Here is a 25,037-nt window from a genome sequence, read left to right as displayed (position 1 = left end):
TCTTAACTTTAAAAATTATTTCTTGCAAATAGTAATATCATTAATACTAACTCCACAATGAGAAATATTCTATACACCTGCAAAATTTACTGCATGCTACATTGAATTGTCACATTTGATATATTGAATTGTCACATTTGATACATTGAATTGTCAGAAAATTATCATCTTTTACAGTTATGTGTGCCCATACATTGAATGGTCACACAAAAGAAATCTACAAACCTTATCAGAACTCTAATCTTTTGGAGTTGGTTCCCCATTTATTGATTTATCAATGAAGAAAATCTGTAAACCTTATCAAAAATCACATTTGTTATACTTTTGTGCCGTACATCATAAACAATAGTTATTTGCTTTGAATTATTTCACAAGGTCTATATAAGGGGGTTTTACTTCATAGTTCAACACACAAATATAAGTATCATTTCTGCAACAAAACATTCTCCTCCTCTCAACAAAAAAAATATAACAAATGAACTCTGATTCAAATTCTTCTAGTTCATCTAGTTCAGGGTTATTTGACTACATGGTGAACGACTTTGTAGAGTGGCATGAATCAATTACTGAAAGGCGAAAAGAAGATAAATTGATCGAGGAAGCGATCAATACATTTTTTGTTCCCCTGGTAACTTCTACTTATCAGGTCCCCTTCACTCCTGAACCTACGTACCAAAGGTGGTATGTACCAAGAGATCGAGAAGATGCTGATATACGGCTATATAACGACTACTTTAGTCCCGGACCATTGTACACAGACGATATGTTTCTCCGACGATTTCGCATGCGTAAAAATGTGTTCACACGCATTGTTAACCAGTTAAGAGAAAGTAATGTTTACTTTCAACAAAGGCCAGATGCCACCGGAAGGCTAGGTGCATCCTGAAGGAAATAATGCCCTTGGTCCAAGTATGCATTCTATGTTAAGTCTAATAAGTGCGGTTCAGTATTAATTAACAAGTTAATAATTCAGTGAGATCAAGTGAGCTGAATGCCTAGCTAGAGGCCGCTTCAGTTCAAGTGGAATTAATGATATTAATCCACAACTTACTCTTGACTGAACCCGTAGGGTCACACAAATAGTACGTAAACGGATCAAGTATTTAATGGCATTAAATACTCCATCTATGGATATTCGGAATCGACGGATCTTGGTTTCAGTGGGAGCTGAGATCGTCACAGGCAAGAAATGAATGCTCCGGAAACGATGATATTGCCGGAAACGGAAATATGGATCGTATCGGAAATATGAATATTATCCAAGTCGTAGATGTTGCCGGAAACGGAAACATGGTACGTATCGGAAAATATTATCGGAAATGGAAATATTGCCGGAATCGGAAATATTGCCGGAAACGGAAATATTGCCAGAATCGGAAATATTATCGGAATCGGAAAATAATTCCGGAAACGGAAATATTAAATATTTTTTCGAAACGGAAATTAATTCCGGAATCGGAAATATTAAATATTGTTCGTATCGGAAATGAATTCCGGAATCGGGAAATTAATCGGAAGCGTATCGTACGAATTAGCATCGGACGAGGCCTGCCAGACGAAGGCCCAGCACGAAGCCGGGCCATCGCCCAGCAAGCCAGCGCGCCACAAACGCACCAGCCAAGGTTGCGTCAGGCCCACCGCAAGGCAGGCCCAACGCGCGCCAAGGCTGCGGCAGCGTGTGGGCTTGTGGCAATGGGCTGCGAGTTCGCAGGCTGCGCGCGCGCATGGCGCCCCTCGTGGGCTGCTGTGCGTGCGTGTGTGTTGGTGTGCTATACGAATCCTAAAGCTATCAGGTTTCGACTAATGATTAAATTCCTAAAACTAAAAGGATGAATTAATTAAATAAGAATTCTATTAGGATTCTAGTTTAATTAATTCGTATCCTAATAGGATTACGATTCCCTTTCCATACCTCTATAAATAAAGGCCTAGGGTCATTATTTTACATAGAGTATTCAAGTATTCAAAGTGATTTTTGAGAGCAAAATTCAGTCATACAATTGCCTATACTAGCCGAAAATTCTAAGTACCTTAAGGGCGATTCTAGTTGGTCAAGCTTAAGGCGGATCCGGACGTGCGGTGGACTATCTACGGAGGGACGACACTTGGAGTCCTAAAGACTTGTTCTTGTTCGGTTCGGGCGCAGCTAGGGAAGGCACGCAACAAAGTGTATGCTTCTAAACTATGCTAAATGATTATGTGTAAATAATATGCTTTCCTGGATTTATGGTTTTTCCGCATGATTTATGTTTTGTCATATGAATCATAACCTAACAGTGGTATCACGAGCCTCTTATTATTTTCATAATCTAAATTGCATAAACATGGTTAAATATTACAAATTTGCAAGAATTAAAAAGGGGTGATTAATTTTCGTAATTGTTAATTAATTGCAAATTGCGTTTATTTAATTATACGTACGCAGTTTTTCGGCAGTTTCTTCGTTACTCATCCAAATCGAGTGATTTTTGTGTCAATTCCGCATGTAAAAGGCATTTTAAAATTTTGATAAAAATAGTCTTTTTCGGCCGAACCCAGAATTCTCAAATTCGAAGCCTAACTATGACTTTTCGGAGGTTTTAGTTTTTCGAATGCAAAATTTCGTAAATTTAAGATGTTAAATTAAATATTTGCGATTCTTGTTGATAAATCTTGAATTTTTGATTGACCTACTGTATATGTTTAACAAGTTTGAATGCCTAGCCTTGTTAATTATGCAATCTAATTTGTAATTATGATTAATTTGTTGAAAATTGGAATAATTTAGAATTAATTTGATTTTCATAATTAGTTATAATTTAATTAGATACCTATGATTAAAAACCACCATTAAAATTGTAAATTTATGTTAAATTTTAAATTTTTATGACCTAGACTTGAATCCATGTTAATCGGAAATCAATTAAATAATAAATTTTTGATTTTTCGCCCTAAAATTATGAAATTAATATTATTTATTAATTTGTCATTAATTTTGAATATAAAATTTAAAATTTTATGCGATTCGCTCATATAACTTGCACGCGAAAAGCAATGGACGCTACGTGTTACCCTTAAGGGGTGTTGTATAGTGCGGGCATGTGACGACGAGCAAGGGAGCTCGTCGCCCATGCGGTACGAATGCAATGAGCAAGGCCATGGTGCACGAGCACAAGGCAGCACCCCTGCCTTGTGTCGTGGGCTGTGTGCAATGGGCGAATGGGCGAGGGCGAGAGCAAGGCACGAGCAGTCGCGTGTGGGCAGCAAGCGAGCTGCGCCACAGCGCGCACTGCCTCGCGCAAGCGTGCGGAGCCTCGCGCGCAGCGAGCGCAAGCTCGCGTGCCACGAGTGCTACGCCCAGCATCGATCGCTCGCGCGCAGCGAGCGCTATTGTGCGTGCGACAAGCGCTGCGCCCAACGATGGCGTGCAGCATGCTTGTTGCGATGTGCGATGAGCGCTGCGCCCAGCGATGGCAAGAAGCGTGCTTGTTGCGACGTGCGACGAGCGCTGCGCCCAGCGATGGCAAGCAGCTTGCTTGTTGCGACGTGCGACGAGCGCTGCGCCCAGCGATGGGCTGCGGCAGCATGCTTGTTGCGTCGAGCGCTGGCGCGCGCAGCGAACACCAGCTCGCGTGATGCCTTGCGATGGTGAGCAGCAGCGATGCGACGCAGCGCATGGGCTGCGCGCACATGGCCAGCGATGGCTGTGTGCGTGTGGCCCATGGGCGTGCGTTGCGTAGGATTGTTGCGTTGCGATTAAATCGTTTTGAAATTTTAATTTGAAATTTTCAGTTTACGTAATTTTAATTAATTTTAAAATTAATAATTTAAATTATTTTCTTGGATTTTAATTTTGAATATTGTGATTATAATAAATTTTATTTATTCTAATTATTTTACTAAAATTAAAATCATGAATTAATTTAAATACGACTGAAATTAAATTAAACTTTTTGGATTCAATTATAAATTTATATGAGCTTTAAATTTTAATTAAATTTGTATGTTTCCGGTTAGACTAGAAATACATTTTTATGTTTAAAATTAGTAAAGCATATGAATTTATTGGTTTAAGTGGGAGCCCTTTTTAGTTATATACTCTTGATTAGGTCTACAAATCCTTAAGGTTAAAACAACTTGATTAGAATTAATAAGGACTGAATAATTTGTAGATTATTGGTGCCCTTGATTAATTGCTGCAAATGTTTGTGTGATGCATAATGTGTTTTACTAACCAGCTATGTGGGCCATTCATGTTAATGAATGGGTGAATTGCATATATTGTATATGTACTGTTTTGCAGGTTATGAAGTGACTAGTATGGCCCAAATAGGATAGAAAATATGGTCTGCGTACCATTAATTTGAATGTAATTGGTCTAAAGTACCAAAGTTGTTTTTCAATTCAAATATGGTCTGCGTACCATCAAATAGTTGTAATTAGTTTTAATTATAGCTTATCCTATTTGAAGAAAATGGTGCCTCCCACGGAGATTTTCAAGACGGACTTTGAAGTTAAAGCTTCAAGATGAAGTCGGGCCATACTAGATCACATTTATCTTATGCATGCTTTAAGTTATTTATTGCTTTAAATATGTCTTAATTATGCATGAGATCGCGGCTTGATTATGTTGCATGATTAAGGATTTTAGTTCACTTAAAATCTAACCAACATAGTAAGAGCCTTAAGTTCCAAACTTAAAAATTGAGTTAAAAGGTGCCATGCCAAAATATACACTTGCTTGGATATCCTTTACATCAATCTAGTAATAGTTTTCGCTCAGTGAGGTGTTACTTATTGGTCCTAAAGGGGCAAGGTACACAAATAATTGTGAGTACATGTTAGTTTTGGTGAAACTCAACGATATAAGTAAGGAGTCATTTTATGTCGTGGCAAAATCGATAGGTTTACCTAATAAGTTCTTAGACGTACCTATCAACCAAGAGTAGTTTCTAGACTATTAGCAAAAGGCTTTTGCTTACCTAAAATGTTTTAGAATTGAGTCGACAAACTGTGCTTAATTCTTCAATGGTTTTAGGGTCTTGGAATCATTTTATTCACACCTGCCGGAACACATAATTCGAATAAAATGCTAATGACTTGTTTAAATTGCATGATTGCTTTCATTTTCAAGTTATTATTCATGATAAATGTTTAGACTTTGCATGCTTCAATGAATGTTATAATTATTGTTTATAATTAAATATCTTGCACTGCAATAAATCCTTTTAGAAAGGTAACAATAAATTTCCTCGATTGGTAGTGAATCCAAGAACGATTCACGGAAATGAGAGAAAATGAGCAATTTAAATGTACGTTTCTTTTAGCGACTTTTATGGTTGTTTTTCGAATATCAAAGTCAATGGCAAACCGATTGGTGCTTGTGAATTCAAAATACAATGTAGTTTTGAGATCATAAAGCATTGAGTTTAAACGCTCAGCTTTACCAATGGTTAACAACCTAAAATATTTTTTCCATTTAATTCTCGAATGAGTCTAGTCCCTAGACATTCGAATAGATCGATGCTTAGAGAACTTTAGAAGCTTCTGGTAAGATCATCTAGTTGAAACAGAATATTCAACATAAATGGTAAGAACTTTGATAAAATGACATTGGACATGTCTAACAAAGTATAAAAGTCAACACTAGAGAATTCAATTCTTAAGACTATAAGAAAGGGTACAAGAAATAGGAAAACAAAGGAACAAATGAAAGGAATTTACGATTCCGGTTCTACCTATAAGTTTATGTTTAAAGAGAAGTGACCTAGCAATCAAACTTCCTTGGTATCATATACCGCTTGAGGTTCTTACTTCGGCAATAACTCAAATAATGGAAGCTAGGCTACACTAATGGCCTACAAGTGGGAAATGAAGCATGGCAATGCTACATTAGTTGTAGGGTCATCTAGTTTGTTTTAAGTCCTTTCAAGGCTGGAACTAAATGGCTATTTGACAGGCTAAATCGCACTCCTATCAAAGATAAACCTAACGTTCACCAACTAAAAATATAGCAAGGGAAGCAAGGATCGTATCCACAGGGAAACAATGTTCTTTCTACTATTAATCGGCAATTCTAGACTATTGGGAAACAAGAATATAGGTTGATTTGTATAATGAAACTAGGATGATAATAAAGTAGGGAAAAATCAGATATTAAAAGGTCTAGGGCACAGGTTCACCGATGAACAACATTCCAGGATGACAACAATCGATAATAATCAATAAAACAGTTAATTAGACTAGCATGCTCTCTCGAATCGATACTAATCATAGACTTAGAATTAACGGGCTCTCGGTACGTATTAATCCCAATTCTACCTATTGAAACAAGCCTAAACATCAAATTGCATCTCTCGAATCTTAATTTGATATTGCGAAACTAATACAATCAAACCTGCGCAAATCTAATTGCAAAGTAGATAAGGGCAATCAATAGGAATTAACAGCTAAACCAACAATCAACAACAATTAATCATCCTTTCACATTCGTTCATGGATTCCCAAAACCCTAGAAAATCAACTACTCACACATATTAACAATAAGCAAAGCAATTGGCATGATTGAAAACATAATTAAAGCTTAAACAAAGAATTGAAATAAGGAATAATACCTAATTGAAGAACAATGGCAAATGAAAGCTTCGATTTTTGATTGAAAATAAACTAAGTGTTTAGAACAAATTAGGGAGAGAAAATTAAGCTTAGAGAAATAAAACTAAGTGTTTTAACACTAGGATATGAGATAATGAAGTGCCCAACTAAATTAACAAAGGCTATATTTATAGTTTAGCCTAAAAACATAAGAAAAAAACCGGAAAAAAATAAAGAAGGACGCGCGCGCACAGCGCCTTGGGTTGTCGTCGCCCGGTCGGGCGGCTCTCCGCCCGACGGGCGTAAAGCTCGAAGTCCGCCCGACGGGCGCAGGGCTGCCCGACGGGCGTAGGGCGACTTTCTGAAAACCTTCTCCGCGCGCCCGGTCGGGCGGCTCTCGCCCGTCGGGCGGAGGGCGATTTCTTCTGCTGCTGCTTCTGATGGGCGCCCGGTGGGCACCGGGCGAAACTCCGCCCGTCGGGCGCCCTCTGACGAACTATTCCTCTGCTTGCTCGCCCGATGGGCGAGGGGCAATCCACCGGGCGGAGGGCTAAGTGATCCGCCCTTCGTCCACAACACCTAGTCTAACTTCCGGGGCTCGATCATGAACATCCAGGGCTCCCGTAAGTCGACAAAAGTCGTCCCGAACTCCCTCGGGATCCTGTAGTGGCCTAAATCATCAAGAAACGGGCCTAACAAGACCAATTTCTCACTAAGTATTCCTGAAACTCACGGCACACTAAAATACACAGATTAGTACTAAAATGGCTCCTAGGAGCTCATTTGACGCATGAAAGTACTAAGGGACGGGGGTGAAAATAATATATAAAACGCACATATCAAACTCCCCCAAGCTAGATCTTTGCTTGTCCCTAAGCAAAGAAATCATCGATGAACACAAAACCAACTTCACCCCCAACATATTTCAAAATGAACACATGATCCAAGGTAAAATCTAACAAGTATGCATCAATGTCAACCAATCCGGTCCATTCAATTGCTAATACTCCTTAACAATCGTCACGCAAAGCGAACCACAAATGCACAATGGAATTCAAGACTAGTGCTCACACACTCGTCACTCATTTATGTGGCGGATAAAAGATGTACCCGTTCGCTCTCCTCCCAACATATAAGTGAACAATGCCCTCCCAAACTTACACACTCGTGTGTTTAGAAAAACATACACTCAACCTAGTAGTCGACTCGTAATGTGTCACGTCATAACTTGCATTGATAAACAACTACTTTCACATTAATACAACTCTATGCACAAAGGTCAGAAGGTCTTTCAAGCTTGTAATGATAGGCTTAGGTAAAGGTGCGGTAAATTTGGGTAAAACGTGAGCTTAAAGCCTTAGCTTTGGGGAGCTTAAATCCTAGCAAAACCATGGTCAACCACAAATGATGACCACAACCACAACTTCCCACTCAACACATGATGAAACAACAAACAAACCACACTATACTTTCTTGCCTTGATTTCACAATTGTAACCAATCACTCATGAAGATAAGAAATTGTAATACCGGAGTGACAAAAGCTTGATTCAATAACGATTTTTTTTTTTTTTTTTATTTTTTATTTATTTTTTTTTTCTTGCTCAATCTCATTTTTTTCTTTCTTTTGGAACCTTCACACAATTTTTTTATTCTCCTCATCTCATTCATTTCATTTTTTTCAACAACAATCATGATAAGAAGAACTTCCCTTTTCGATACTCAATATGCCCAAAATGTACAAAATGTATCACACTACAACTCCCTCACCTCACTACTATTAGCTCCCCCAAGCTAGGCTTGGGACTAGTAACCAATGGGGAATTTACGGGCTTGTAATGTGGTTAGTCACCGAATAAATGGCACAAGCACAACATGGGTAGAAAAAGAGGGAACAAACGTATCTAATCTCATCTGAAGGCTACCTAAATAGAAAAATGTCTTCGTCCTTCACGATGTGCATGTATATGAGTCATAAAACATTACTAATAGTTGCAAACCAAAACTTATAATCGACGACACACCAGGAAGCTAACACACATCCTAACCAAGTCAACTAGTCAAGCACCAAGTCCACAAGCAGTTAGTCGGAGTTGACTCATGTTTAGGCATCAAAGCAATCGAATATCAAATCATGGCTAACACATCTACATTGCCCATCATTAAATACCAAGAATCAAAACGATTTCCGCGCAAGGGGCACAGGGAAGCATGATATTGTATTCATCGGAACGTATTTTTGTATATATTTTTTTTTTTTCGAAGCGATAAACTAATCTAGAAAGCATTAAACACGCCAAAGAAACACACAAAAATAAAGAAATACGAAATGAAAAGAAAAACATACCTAGTATATACAGGTAATGTGAACCCCCCCAAACCAAATCAGACAATGTCCTCATTGGCTCAAGGGTACCGAACCATCATCATCATCAACAACATCACTGGTGATCTTGGCCATCATCACCATCACCACCATCATTACCATGGCCACCGTGGCCCCTGCTGCCTGCTCCAAACCCCCCGTAGTGGGTGGGCGTGAAGGTGCCCATGGAACCGGGCGCTCCGTACCCCTCTGTGGGGTAAGTGAACCAGGAAGGGTGCTGATGATCTGGGGCAATGCAACCCTGCCTGGCGTACTGATCATAGAAGGGGAACATAGTCCTCTGGTGATCCGCGGCAAACTCGTGGAAACCGAGCTCAAGTCTGCCTAGCCTCTCATGAATGGCCCCTAACTCCTCTGAAGACCCATGCTCCCCCTGTGGAGCCGGGCTACCTCTCTGTCCCGACCCCCTCTCTCTACGCCCTCCCCTCCTGTGGTGGGTGCGAGGCGCGGCCTCGGGATGTGGCTGGGGCTGGGCTAAGGGTGCTGCCTGCTCACCTACATATATGTAATGGGGCTGACCCCTAGTAAAACTGGTGAGCCCGGTGGTGTCCGGGAGAGTAAAGAGAGCGTTCCTTTGGAACATCCATGACATCTGACCGGGGAGAAGTCCCCCGTACTCAGAGTGCACCCTGTAAAGGCTCCCAAAATACTCAATATCCAATAGGTTGTTTCCCCGGACCGCAGCATGGTCCCTCTCAACAAAGTTTGCCACTGCTACGGCAATGTGGGTGATCAGACCACCCAAAGCAATATCGGTCAAGTAGCGGTGGGTGGCGGTAGTAAGCAGTTGCATGGCCAAGTGATGAGCCAAATTCATCCTGTAACTGTCATCACCATCTAACAAATACCCCCCGAGCACCTCCAACTCCGTGCTCCTTACATTCTCCTTTTGGTCTCTCCCAAAGATTGTGAAAGCCATAAATCTGAACCAAACAAAGGGGACGGGGTGTTGCACGCTAGAGGCGTGCAAATGTTGCATGCTACCGGGATTAAAATCCCCGGTCAATTTCCCCCATACTTCACTATTGTTATGCCCCTCCCCGGGGAACCTGTTATACTCCACATTCAAACCAAAAATAGCACCAAAATCCTTGATAGACAAATCATAATCATTATTGAACAATCTAAAAGAAACTCTAGAGACATCTTTGTAACCATTCTTTCGGACATTAAACGAGCTAAGGAATTCAAGAGTAAGATCCCTAAATGTCAACCTAGTCATGGAAAACATATGTTTCATGCCCACCCCATGAAATAATCTCCTAACATCCCTCTCAATACCCATATCATTTAAAGTTTTCTGACAAATAAATCGAGTAGGGACTACCTTCCGTAGCTTGAGGTGTGCAATGCGGGTTTGTTGCTCCTCACTAGCGAGAATCATGTTCGGGAAAGCCGAATCCGGTGCAAATTGAGGTGGTGGTGGTGGACGGCTTGTGGAAGCCTCCTCTTGTCTCCTTGTTGCTCCCGTGCAAGTTCTTTTTGGCCTTGAACCCATTGTTGAAGGTGATTTCGAGTTCTCAAAATTCTTTGTGGTGAAATTGGGTTTTTTGTAGAGAGTGAGGAAGAAGGAAAATTGGTTGGTGGAGGTTGAAGAGGATGTGATGAGGATGATTTTGGTGTGTAGCTTGATGAATTTGAGTGAGAGATGAGGGAGATATGGAGAGTTGAAGTTCTTAGGGTTTGGGGTTTAATGGAGTTTGAGAGAGAATGAAGAAGATGATTGAGATGTGAAGTGAAAAAGAATAGAGGAGACTCGTGCGTTTTAATCCGCAATTTCTCCCTTCGCCCGACGGGCCAACGCCCGCCCGACGGGCGAACAGCTCGTAAGCCGCCCGACGGGCACAGGTCCGCCCGTCGGGCGGAGGGCGATACCTGACCATTTGACAATTTTTTCTCCGCGCGCCCGGTCGGGCGGCTATCGCCCGTCGGGCGTATAATGACACTTCCAAAACTCTGCACACGCGCCCGGTCGGGCGCTCCTCGCCCGTCGGGCGTATGGCGACACTTCCAGCAGCTCCGTAGTGAGCCGCCCGTCGGGCGCTTGTCTGCCCGTCGGGCGTACAGAGACTTTCTGATTCTTTCTCCGCGCGCCCGGTCGGGCTGCTCTCGCCCGTCGGGCGGTTGACGATTCTTGCTCCCACGGATTTTTCCTATCTTTTCGTGCTTTAGAAGCTGAACCTGTACATCATTAAACACCCAAGGACCGTAAAATGCTCTCTCCTCACCACTCATGAACAAAGAAACTAGACTACAAAACACACAAAACAAAACTAAACTATCGAAAGCAATGAAATACGGGTTGCCTCCCGCAAAGCGCTGGTTTATTCATAGGTCCCGCTCGACCTTGTTACCTTGAATATGTCGTCTATGAGGCGGAGGGGTTGAGGTGAAGGACCTCAACCACTCCTACGGTAGCCCCATCATGGTACAACTTCAGACGTTGCCCGTTAACCTTGAATCGTTCACCATTCTCATTCTCTACTTCAATAGACCCAAATTTGCTTACCATAGTCACGGTGAACGGCCCAGACCACCTAGACTTAAGTTTTCCAGGAAATAACTTAAGCCTAGAGTTAAAAAGTAGAACCTTGTCGCCCACCGCGAACTCTCTATGCAAAATGTGATTGTCGTGCCACTTCTTGGTCTTTTCCTTGTAAATCCGGGCACTATCATAGGCTTGTAGTCGGAATTCATCGAGCTCACCCAATTGAAGTAACCGCTTCTCACCGGCTAGCTTTGCATCCATGTTGAGCTGTTTGATTGCCCAATAAGCCTTGTACTCCATTTCTACTGGTAAGTGACACGCCTTGCCATACACCAACCGATACGGGGAGGTACCAATAGGTGTCTTAAAGGCGGTTCTGTATGCCCATAGAGTGTCATCTAGCTTATCGCTCCAATCCTTCCTAGACTTCGCCACCACTTTTTCAAGGATAGATTTGATCTCTCGGTTGGAGACCTCAACTTGACCACTCGTCTGAGGGTGGTAGGCTAGTCCAGTGCGGTGATAAACTTCATACTTGCGCAGGAGCGCATCCAGATGCTTCTCATGGAAGTGTGATCCTCCATCACTGATCAAAGCGCGCGGAACCCCAAATCTAGGAAAAATGATCTTCTTGAACAGGGAGATGACTGTCTTAGCATCGTTAGTAGGTGAGGCAACGGCTTCCACCCACTTTGACACATAATCTACAGCAACAAGGATATACAAGTTACCCTTGGACGATGGGAATGGTCCCATATAATCAATTCCCCATACATCAAAAATCTCAACCTCAAGGATTCCGTTTTGTGGCATCTCATACCTCCTCGAAATAGTGTCGGCCCTCTGGCACGCTTCACAAGCCATAATAAAAGCCTGTGCATCCTTGAACATAGTAGGCCAGTAAAAACCACATTGTGACAACTTAGCGTTTGTTTTAGACGGTCCATGGTGACCACCATAAGGTGAAGAATGACACCTACTGATAACACCTTGAACTTCCCATTCTGGAATACAACGCTTGTACAACCCTTCAGCAGTCTCACGAAACAAATAAGGGTCGTCCCAAAAGTAGAATCGGACATCGTGTAGGAATTTCTTCTTCTGTTGGTATGACAGATCGGCTGGAAGAATTCTTCCTACAATGTAGTTAGCAAAATCTGCGAACCACGGTGACTGACTGGCAAGTGCAAGTAAATGATCATCCGGAAATGAATCATCAATCGGTGTAGATCCCTTACCATCGTCATACCTCAATCTAGACAAGTGATCTGCAACCACATTCTCAGCCCCTTTCTTGTCGCGGATCTCTAGATCGAACTCCTGTAGCAATAGTATCCATCGAATAAGCCTAGGCTTGGCTTCCTTCTTAGAGAGCAGGTACTTAAGGGCCGCATGATCAGTATAGACTATCACCTTGGATCCAATCAGATAGGTGCGGAATTTATCCAAGGCATAGACTATAGCTAGAAGCTCCTTCTCAGTAGTTGCATAATTAACTTGAGCTTCATCCAAGGTCTTACTTGCATAATAGATGGCATGTAAAACCTTCTCCTTTCTTTGACCCAGCACTGCCCCAACTGCATAATCACTTGCATCACACATTATCTCAAACGGAATATCCCATTCGGGAGAACGGATGATGGGAGCCGAAATCAGTGCCTGTTTAATCCTGTCAAAGGCTTCAAGATAAGCATCAGTAAACACAAACGGGGCATCCTTGAGAAGGAGCTGGGTAAGTGGTTTAACAATTTTAGAGAAATCCTTGATAAAGCGGCGATAAAACCCCGCATGACCAAGAAAACTTCTAACACCCTTCACATTAAATGGAGGGGGTAATTGTTCAATCACTTGCACCTTAGCTCGATCCACCTGAATGCCCTTATCAGATATCAAATGTCCCAAAACCACCCCTTCAGTAACCATGAAATGACACTTTTCCCAGTTCAAGACTAAATTGCACTCTTCACATCTTTTCAAAACTTTAGTCAGATTTAGCAAGCAAGAATCAAAAGAAGTACCATAGACGCTAAAATCATCCATAAACACTTCCATGATAGACTCAATAAAATCAGAAAAAATACTCATCATGCAACGTTGGAAAGTAGCAGGCGCATTACACAGACCAAAAGGCATCCTACGATATGCAAAGGTACCATAGGGGCAGGTGAAGGTGGTCTTTTCCTGGTCGTCTACATGTATGGGAATTTGAAAGAAACCAGAATAACCATCCAGATAACAGAAAAACTTGTGACAGGCTAGCCTTTCTAACATTTGATCAATGAAGGGAAGGGGAAAATGGTCCTTTTTAGTAGCAACATTAAGACGCCTATAATCAATGCACATAAGCAATTTCATAACTTCAGCTTTTACAACATCTTGCATGACAGGGTTCAAACGACGCTGGGGTTGAATGCATGGTTTATGATTTTCATCTAGATGTATCCTATGCATACAAAAGTCAGGGCTAATACCCTTTAAATCATCAATATTGTACCCAATGGCCTTTTTGTGCCTTTTCAACACAATAAGAAGTTGGGATAACTGGCCTGCATCAAGTGCAGTACTGACGATCACAGGGCAAAGTTGTTCATTATCTAAAAACGCATACTTAAGGTTAGCAGGAAGAGGTTTAAGTTCGGGTTTCTTTACCTCTTTAACAGAACAAACCGGCCAAACTAACCTCTTCAATTTGGTGCTCTCCGGCTCAGATTCTCCACCATTAAGAGCCAACTCCAGAGCATCCACTTCAGCACTCCAAGAACTGCTATCACCTGCAGAAGACTCACAACAAAGCACTGCCTCCAAAGGGTCTCTTTCGAGAACTTGGGAGACGTTATCACGAGTAATAAAATCGACTACATCTATGCGATAGCATTGTTCTTCCTCTAGCATGGGACTTTTTAAGGCACTATTCAGATTAAAAGTCACCTTATCATCCCCAACCGACAATGTCAATTTCCCACTTTTAACATCAATTACCGCCCCCGCCGTATGAAGGAAGGGTCTACCTAAGATTATGGGAATTTGAGAATCCTCCTGCATGTCTAATACTACAAAATCCACAGGTATATAGAATTTACCTACTCTAACAGGGACGTCCTCTAAAACACCTAAGGGGTATTTGACAGAACGGTCGGCCATTTGTAGAGTGATATTGGTAACCTTAAGCTCACCCATATTCAGTTTAGTACAGACAGACAAAGGCATGACAGACACACTAGCACCTAGATCACATAAAGCCTTATCAATAAATACGGTGCCAATGTTACTTGGGATGGAAAAACTCCCGGGGTCCTTAAGTTTAGGTGGAGACTTGTTTTGCAAATAAGCACTACATTCCTCAGTGAAAGCTACAGTCTCTACCTCACAAAAAGCACGTTTTCTGGTCAAAATATCTTTCATGAATTTAGCATACGCAGGAACTTGTAAAATTAATTCAGTAAAAGGAACCGTTACCTGCAAATTTTTGACCACTTCCAAGAATCTGCCAAACTGCTTGTCTAGCTTATTCTTGAGTTGTCGGTTTGGGAAGGGGAGTGCAACAGGTGGTACTTGTATATCCGCCCCCTTCTTAACCGCAGTTGTAGCCTCATTCTCATTGACTACCTTTTCAGCTGGTTCCTTCTCACCCATATCTATCTTCGGGATTTCCTCACTGACCAGATCACTAGCAGACACCCCGGAATCAACCTCAACCGGCATAGAAGGACCATCATAATCCCTACCACTCCTCAATGTAATTGCATTAGCAGACTCCCTATTTTCGGGCTGTGAAGGAAGTTGGCCTGGTGGCCTCCCTGCAATAGTAGTAGCCATCTGTGCCAACTGTGTATCAATGATCTTGTTATGAGCAGTAAGAGCATCGATTTTTGCATCCTTTTCACTTAGAGATTTTTGCATTTGTAGCATCATGTTTCTCATCTCTACTAGCATAGGGTCAGGCTGTGTGGCTTGAGGTTGTGGTTGTGGGGGTGATGTGTGTTGTCTAGAGAACCTAGGTGGCCCACTAGACTGTTGGTTGTAGTTGTTTCGGGGTTGGTAAGATTGTTGGTGTGGGGGTTGATATGGTTGTGGTGGTGGATGTTGAACTTGGTGAGGGTTTTGGATGTTGTTGCTCCTGTAGGAAAGCAGAGGGTTATTTTTGTAGCCCTCATTGTAAGAGTTGGAGAATGGGTTGTTTTGTTTGTAGGATTGAAAAGCATTACATTGTTCAATAGAGCTTCTACATTCCTGTGCATAATGACCAGACATTCCACAACTTTCACAAACAGTAGTAGGTTGGGCACTCATAGCAGCTACACTAACAGGTTGGGCAGATTGAGCATTGGCCGCTTGCATATTATCGAATTTATAATGTAAAGCAGTCAATTGGGCAGTTAATTGTTCAATAGAATTTAAATCATGCTTACCACCCCTGTTAGATAGACCTCTAGGATTTCCATACTGGGCATTGTGAATGGCTATCTCCTCAATCACCTCCATAGCTCTAGGCACCTCAAGTTGCATGAACCTCCCACTGGCAGCTGAATCCAACAAACATCTAGACTCATTGCCCATACCATTATAAAACTGCTGAATCAAGAACCAATCTTCCAAACCATGGTGCGGGCATTCTCTTTGCAAATCCTTGAATCTCTCCCAAACCTCGAACAAACTCTCATCCGCTTGTTGTGAGATACCTAATATCTGACCCCTCAGACGAGCCGTTTTCTCAGGTGGAAAATATTTAACATAAAAAGCAAGAACCAAGGATTCCCAATTATTGATTTTCAAAGCCGCCCGATTCAACCCATTAATCCACAGTTTAGCTTTCCCACTCAAAGAGAACGGGAAAAGTATCTCCATAGTCTGCTCCGGAGTCAATCCCTTTTGCTTGATGGTGGAGCAATATTGGATAAAGGACTGAATGTGAAGATTCGGATCTTCACCTGGTTCCCCACCGTACTGGCGTCTCTCGATCATGTTAATCAATGCGGGCTCAATCTTGAAGGTCTCAGCTGCAATAGAAGGCATGATCGCCTTTGGCAGCACGGACAGACTTGGCTTAGAATAGTCCGTAAGCCGTGGGGTAGGTGGCGGTATCAGATTTTCGTCACCCATCTCTATCTCTGAAACTGAATCTGTATCTGAAGGAAAAAGATCGCCAATATTATGATCAGAGTCAGAGTAATTCCCACACTGTGCAATGAAAGTTCTTCGTCTACGAAAGGTTCTTTCGGGCTCAGGATCGAATGGAGTAAGATTACTAGTACCTACGGTCCTGGGCATAGACAAAGACTACAAAACAATGTGAGATCCGGTCTCAAGGAACGTGAGTTCCTTGAGTAGCAACAAACAATAATCTAGGATAATCAATCAATAACAGAAAATAAAACCGTCTCCCCGGCAACGGCGCCAAAATTTGACAGGCTAAATCGCACTCCTATCAAAGATAAACCTAACGTTCACCAACTAAAAATATAGCAAGGGAAGCAAGGATCGTATCCACAGGGAAACAATGTTCTTTCTACTATTAATCGGCAATTCTAGACTATTGGGAAACAAGAATATAGGTTGATTTGTATAATGAAACTAGGATGATAATAAAGTAGGGAAAAATCAGATATTAAAAGGTCTAGGGCACAGGTTCACCGATGAACAACATTCCAGGATGACAACAATCGATAATAATCAATAAAACAGTTAATTAGACTAGCATGCTCTCTCGAATCGATACTAATCATAGACTTAGAATTAACGGGCTCTCGCTACGTATTAATCCCAATTCTACCTATTGAAACAAGCCTAAACATCAAATTGCATCTCTCGAATCTTAATTTGATATTGCGAAACTAATACAATCAAACCTGCGCAAATCTAATTGCAAAGTAGATAAGGGCAATCAATAGGAATTAACAGCTAAACCAACAATCAACAACAATTAATCATCCTTTCACATTCGTTCATGGATTCCCAAAACCCTAGAAAATCAACTACTCACACATATTAACAATAAGCAAAGCAATTGGCATGATTGAAAACATAATTAAAGCTTAAACAAAGAATTGAAATAAGGAATAATACCTAATTGAAGAACAATGGCAAATGAAAGCTTCGATTTTTGATTGAAAATAAACTAAGTGTTTAGAACAAATTAGGGAGAGAAAATTAAGCTTAGAGAAATAAAACTAAGTGTTTTAACACTAGGATATGAGATAATGAAGTGCCCAACTAAATTAATAAAGGCTATATTTATAGTTTAGCCTAAAAACATAAGAAAAAAACCGGAAAAAAATAAAGAAGGACGCGCGCTCACAGCGCCTTGGGTTGTCATCGCCCGGTCGGGCGGCTCTCCGCCCGACGGGCGTAAAGCTCGAAGTCCGCCCGACGGGCGCAGGGCTGCCCGACGGGCGTAGGGCGACTTTCTGAAAACCTTCTCCGCGCGCCCGGTCGGGCGGCTCTCGCCCGTCGGGCGGAGGGCGATTTCTTCTGCTGCTGCTTCTGATGGGCGCCCGGTGGGCACCGGGCGAAACTCCGCCCGTCGGGCGCCCTCTGACGAACTGTTCCTCTGCTTGCTCGCCCGATGGGCGAGGGGCAATCCACCGGGCGGAGGGCTAAGTGATCCGCCCTTCGTCCACAACACCTAGTCTAACTTCCGGGGCTCGATCATGAACATCCAGGGCTCCCGTAAGTCGACAAAAGTCGTCCCGAACTCCCTCGGGATCCTGTAGTGGCCTAAATCATCAAGAAACGGGCCTAACAAGACCAATTTCTCACTAAGTATTCCTGAAACTCACGGCACACTAAAATACACAGATTAGTACTAAAATGGCTCCTAGGAGCTCATTTGACGCATGAAAGTACTAAGGGACGGGGGTGAAAATATTATATAAAACGCACATATCACTATTTTGTTCCATAATCAGCATACCTAAATTTCTGCTTCAAACACAGAAAGACTCACATTCAGAAGAACAAAAACAATGCTTGTTTGTTTGTTTATTTGAATGAAATGGTCATTTACGGGATGAGTCAATATGCTTGATTAAAACAAACAACTCTTTAAAGAACTTTACTAGGTTCAAATCAACCCCTTGATTTGAGTTCCACTAATCTTTGGCATTGTTGCTTAGACCATATCAATAAGTTAACATTCAAAAGCTCTATTTTGATGGACTTTTGAAAGTTCATTGATTTCTAAATCAATTTAAGACAACTAGTCTTACTTGTTGAAAGTAACACTAGATTTGAACTATTGTTAGAACGCCTAGATAATAGAGTTCAAAGCTAAAGAAAGATTTTATGACTTTATTATTTCACATGGATTTGAGTAAATATAGGTTTATTTACTCAAATGTGATATAAGTTGAATTTGTTTGGCTAGTTCAAAGATTCAGAAGTATAAAATCCACTTGGCAAGAAATCATAAAGATCTAGGTTAGATCATGTTGATGATTACTTGAGACCAAATATGATCATCAATGATTGTGTGTTGTAATTTCACAATCTAGGTCCATAAGATATGGCATATCTACGTTGGAATGATCGAAGTCAATTAGTACTTGATTCGATCAATGATGAATCATAAAGACTTTTCCTATAATTTCTAAAACAAAATGCTCAACTACCACCAAACTAAACCAAATTCGTCAAAGCTATTGAAAAGTAATTTCAGAATAACTTTTCATAAAATATATCTAGAGAGTTGCAAAACTCAGTGGGAGCTTAGTGTTTGTTATTCGACAAACTAAGGCCCAAGTATAGATATATGTTTCATTGTGATTTATTCAAATGAGACACAAGGGTATTGTTTCTACCACGAATTTTTGAGAACATAATGTTTGTTTGCTCGAAATAATGTCCTTTTGGAGATTCGTTTCCAAAATGACAAGTGGGAGAAAATAGACTTCGAAAGTCTTCGAGGCGAACAACAAACATAAACGGACATTCCGGAGGCTTTTCGAAGTTCTTTAGAAAATCCGAACACGTATTCTTTAAGGACTTTAGAAGTGGCTTTTAAAGAATAGACATCTCTTAGAAGACTTTACAAGTGCTTCAAGGAGAACAGAATATTCAAAGGACTTTCAAGTGGCTATTGATATTCTATTGTTTGATGTTCCATACCCAAGTAGGCATAGAGTTCAAGTCACTGAAACTATGCAATTCTTCTATTAGATAGTGAAGAAACCTACAACTTACAGTCAAACTATTATCATGAAGATTAATGAGTTTGTGACCTGTAAGAAAGCCATGACGAAACCCAGATTCCCTAAAATGGTTAGAGGCCATATATAGACTCAATGTTTTAAATGGTTAGAGGCCATAAAACATACTCAATGTTTTGATGACAAAATTGAAATTTTGTTGATTTGCAAGAATAGTTTCACACCTATTGGTTGCAAGTTTGTTTTAAGGATAAAAACCATCAAACATGGAATTGTGTTCACACACAAAGATAGATTAGTTGCTAAAGGTTACAAGAAAATTCATGGCATGGATTGTGTTGAAACCTCATGCATAATCGTAATGCTCAAGTCTATAATTCAAGCAATGATTGCATATTGGTACATATAGCAATTGGATGACAAAACGTATTCCTCAATCAAATGTTGGAATAAACTATGTACATGGTATGTCATAGGATTTGTGGATCCAAATAAATGCTTGAAAAAGAAAGCTAGCTTATAGAATCTAAGTACAGATTTAAGCAAGCAATTGGGAATTGGAATTGTATTTTAGTGAAGCTAATAAGTATTTTAGTTTCATAAAATGTACATGATTCTTATAGATATATAAGAAATTTAGTGGGAGTACATAAAACTTAATTGGTCCTATGTGTATCACACACATATCTCTCTATGGTGAAATAACATTCAAATGCTAATGACTTAGATTTGAAATTATTCATCAATGATGGACCAAGGCGAAACTTAGTACATACTGGGTTTAAGATCTATTTACAAAGATCTTATATTAATGTTTTAGATTAAGTAATGGCATTTACTAAATCAAACACGAAAGACTCCATTGGAGATATTCGATCCATATGAATAAATCTAAGTAATGAATGTTTGAACTATGTATAAGCATTTACTAAGTTAAACATCAAAGGATCTAAGTGAGATTCTTAACCTATATTATATATCAAAGAATTTAGCTGGATTCAGTATCTACTGAAATTGAATGAGCTAAAGTTACATGAATAGAATTAAATTGGGAATTATTCTGCAAAAGAATTTATCATGTATGATATAATATGAGGATCGCCAAAAACGTATCGTATGACTTTAGGCATGACGAACATATACCAATCTCTATTGATCTAAGTGAAGATCAACTAGATTGAAATCAAGAATACTTATGGCACTTGAAAAGGTACATAGGAATAGTTCTTGATTCAAGGAAATAAAGATATGCTAAATATTGATGCTACACGCATAAACACTGGCAAAGGATCAAGCAAGACCCTTTGGAGTTAACCATTGACAAGGACGAGCTAAACAGCATCGTGTTTTGAAATGGCAACATGGATTGAAGACCATGAGTTGTTGCGTGGGAAATTAAAATAATAATTTCTATGTTCTAAGATATAGTTGGAGAGTCTTCCACATATCTGTGAACTGCTTGGATAAGTAGATCCAAACAGAGCATCACTAGCAACCTATACAGTTGAAGTAAAAGTAATTATTGCCTAAGAAGCAATAAAATAGAGTTGTTTATATGAGTTCTTCATTGAACTTGGGAAGATCACATGTCTGTTGACTTAATGGTTCTTCATTGCAAAATGCGTAGAACCACTAATGTAGCAAGAAAGACTAGATTACAAAATAAACATACTCAAAAGTTCTTATCATCATATCTCGAAGAACATTCGATGAAAAGGATGTTAAGATTGGCAAAGCGTGATAACTAAACCTATGCAACAAGTGAGAAGCAACACTCACGTTGTAGCACTGGCAATCAAGCATAGCTTTGAATTCCATGAACTGTTTTAAAGATGGGTTTGAGGCCCATGGTTGTAAAACAATGGGGTTGAACATTTATCATATATGAAATGTATTTTCATATTCCATTTAATCTTGGTTTAGTATTAAATGATGAGTCCCTTCAATTTGACGATATATTCAAGATAGACTATCAGGACCAGTCCTGTGACTAAGAAATGTCTATCAAGTGAACTTGAATGTCAAAGGTTGAAAATGGTCCCTAGTCGGAGTTTTCTATAAAATTGGACGCATAGAAAACGTTAGACGATTAGAATGCAAGATGACTAGTAGTTCTGTTTCTTGAACTATGTGGACATGGCAATGTCATAATCATTTGCATAGATACTTACTTTGGGAAGACTAGTATCGGACAAGACCTATGAAACTTTACTGTAAGAGATGAAAATCTGTCATAAGTAAATTTAATTAAAATTATTAGACACTAAATCCTCAATACCTGAGTGATTTGAGATTACTTGTTTGAGAACTGGTTGCTTTGACGTTGACCAACCGTCGCACCGTAAAAGGAGGCTATAAAGGCAACGCTCAGGTAATCACCTATCAAACGAAGTCTAATCTCAAGATCGCAAGATTGGGATTGTCCTCCCATAAATCGGGATGAGATGCTTAAAAGTTGTACAAGGCCACTCGGAGAGCTAGAAACTGTGAAATGCATGGCCGTGCTCGGATGAATCATAGGCTATGATTATCTGTTTATTTGATCAGTTGAACTCTGAAACCGAGGAACACCTCTGGACATAATAAGGATGACAACTCTTACCTTATGTTCAAGAGCAAGCATCGAGCGACAAAGGAATCAGGAAATGCACACTTGTCCCTAAGGACAAGTGGGAGACTGGAGGAAATAATGCCCTTGGTCCAAGTATGCATTCTATGTTAAGTCTAATAAGTGCGGTTCAGTATTAATTAACAAGTTAATAATTCAGTGAGATCAAGTGAGCTGAATGCCTAGCTAGAGGCCGCTTCAGTTCAAGTGGAATTAATGATATTAATCCACAGCTTACTCTTGACTGAACCCGTAGGGTCACACAAATAGTACGTAAACGGATCAAGTATTTAATGGCATTAAATACTCCATCTATGGATATTCGGAATCGACGGATCTTGGTTTCAGTGGGAGCTGAGATCGTCACAGGCAAGAAATGAATGCTCCGGAAACAATGATATTGCCGGAAACGGAAATATGGATCGTATCGGAAATATGAATATTATCCAAGTCGTAGATGTTGCCGGAAACGGAAACATGGTACGTATCGGAAAATATTATCGGAAATGGAAATATTGCCGGAATCGGAAATATTGCCGGAAACGGAAATATTGCCAGAATCGGAAATATTATCGGAATCGGAAAATAATTCCGGAAACGGAAATATTAAATATTTGTTCGAAACGGAAATTAATTCCGGAATCGGAAATATTAAATATTGTTCGTATCGGAAATGAATTCCGGAATCGGGAAATTAATCGGAAGCGTATCATACGAATTAGCATCGGACGAGGCCTGCCAGACGAAGGCCCAGCACGAAGCCGGGCCATCGCCCAGCAAGCCAGCGCGCCACAAACGCACCAGCCAAGGCTGCGCCAGGCCCACCGCAAGGCAGGCCCAGCGCGCGCCAAGGCTGCGGCAGCGTGTGGGCTTGTGGCAATGGGCTGCGAGCTCGTGGGCTGCGCGCGCGCGCATGGCGCCCCTCGTGGGCTGCTGTGCGTGCGTGTGTGTTGGTGTGCTATACGAATCCTAAAGCTATCAGGTTTCGACTAATGATTAAATTCCTAAAACTAAAAGGATGAATTAATTAAATAAGAATTCTATTAGGATTCTAGTATAATTAATTCGTATCCTAATAGGATTACAATTCCCTTTCCATACCTCTATAAATAAAGGCCTAGGGTCATTATTTTACATAGAGTATTCAAGTATTCAAAGTGATTTTTGAGAGCAAAATTCAGTCATACAATTGCCTATACTAGCCGAAAATTCTAAGTACCTTAAGGGCGATTCTAGTTGGTCAAGCTTAAGGCGGATCCGGACGTGCGGTGGACTATCTACGGAGGGACGACACTTGGAGTCCTAAAGACTTGTTCTTGTTCGGTTCGGGCGCAGCTAGGGAAGGCACGCAACAAAGTGTATGCATCTAAACGTTGCTAAATGATTATATGTAAATAATATGCTTTCCTGGATTTATGGTTTTTCCGCATGATTTATGTTTTGTCATATGAATCATAACCTAACACATCCCCCCTCCAAAAATGCACTGCAGCAATTCGAATGTTAGCATACGGTACATCAGCCGATGCAGTTGACGAATATCTTAAACTCGCGTCAAGTACTGCAAGGGAATGTCTCTCTCACTTTGTTGAAGGGGTCGTCTCTGTATTTGGACCGGAGTACTTGAGGAGGGCGAATACTACGGATACTGAGCGACTCCTCCGGGAAAGTCATATTCGTGGATTTCCTGGCATGACGGGAAGCATTGATTGCATGCACTGGGAGTGGAAAAATTGTTCACGTGCATGGAAAGGAATGTATCAAGGGAGAAGTAAAACAGCGACTATAATCTTAGAGGCTGTTGCTTCACAAGACTTGTGGATATGGCATGCTTTCTTTGGTACACCAGGTTCTTGTAATGATATAAATGTCCTCCAGCGGTCGCCGGTGTTCTCTGATATTTGTGAGGGTAGAGCTCCAGATGTTAGCTTCAATGTCAATGGAAATACATACAATATGGGATATTATCTTACCGACGGTATCTATCCAAAGTGGGCAACATTTATCCCAGCAATCAAACATCCACAAACCGGTAAGCACAAATTATTTACCAAGAAGCAAGAGAGTTACCGAAAGGACGTTGAACGTGCCTTTGGAGTGTTACAAGCTCGATTTGCAATAATACGTCAACCAGGTCTAGCTTGGTCGACTGAAATTTTATGGAAAATCGTAATGGCATTTATTATCATGCACAATATGATTGTCGAAGATGAGCGAGATGGATATTTGCATTACGATGCATCGGAATTTATCAATGATCAACCTCAAAATGTAGTTGGATCATCAAACGGACCGTGAGAAATGGACGATTGGATAGGCTCAATTTAAGTGGTTATATGGCGAACAGAAATAATGTTCGTGATAGGGAGACCCATATTGCATTAAAAAATGACTTGGTTGAGCATATACGGGGTCGTTTCGGCAACGAATGAAAAGATTACGAAGACCATAGTCGTTGTTGATGTAGATTGTATTTTAAATGTTTATGCATTTCGTTGTTTTATAAATTATGTGATCTAATTTTATGTTATTTTAATTTTCATTTCGAATTCAAAATAAATAAATTAAATAGCTTACATAATAAAATGTTTTAATTAAAAAAATAATAATTAACGATGTTATTAGTTTTATTAATTAATTATGTAAGCTCAATAACTAAAAATAATTAGTAATACATAAGAGAGAGAATAAATGGTGGGGTATTGATAAAATTAGGTGAGAGAGTGGTGGGCAACCTCACCATTGAAGAAAAATAAATGAGGTGACTCATAATAGTGACTCAAGATAGTGGAAAGTGATGTGAATGATGATGTGGAAGAGAGATAAGATCATGTATGAT

General features: G+C 40.5%; 1 protein-coding gene and 1 non-coding gene across 2 annotated transcripts; both read left to right on the top strand.

The window, feature by feature from the left end:
- The first annotated feature begins 475 nt into the window (after nucleotides 1-475).
- LOC110779127 (uncharacterized) lies at nucleotides 476-24,496 on the top strand. Its single transcript, XM_056832559.1, has 2 exons — nucleotides 476-879; nucleotides 23,665-24,496. Exons 1-2 carry the CDS (start codon nucleotides 476-478, stop codon nucleotides 24,494-24,496), a joined length of 1,236 nt encoding a protein of 411 aa, XP_056688537.1.
- Nucleotides 16,041-16,147, top strand: LOC130464483 (small nucleolar RNA R71). The gene has a single exon (XR_008924892.1). It is a non-coding gene; the product is annotated as a small nucleolar RNA R71 (small nucleolar RNA).
- Nucleotides 24,497-25,037: the final 541 nt, after the last annotated feature.

The sequence above is a fragment of the Spinacia oleracea genome, chromosome 6 (genome assembly GCF_020520425.1).
Source record: "Spinacia oleracea cultivar Varoflay chromosome 6, BTI_SOV_V1, whole genome shotgun sequence".
NCBI classification, from domain to species: Eukaryota; Viridiplantae; Streptophyta; class Magnoliopsida; order Caryophyllales; family Amaranthaceae; genus Spinacia; species Spinacia oleracea.
This window is presented reverse-complemented; position numbering and strand designations above follow the sequence as displayed.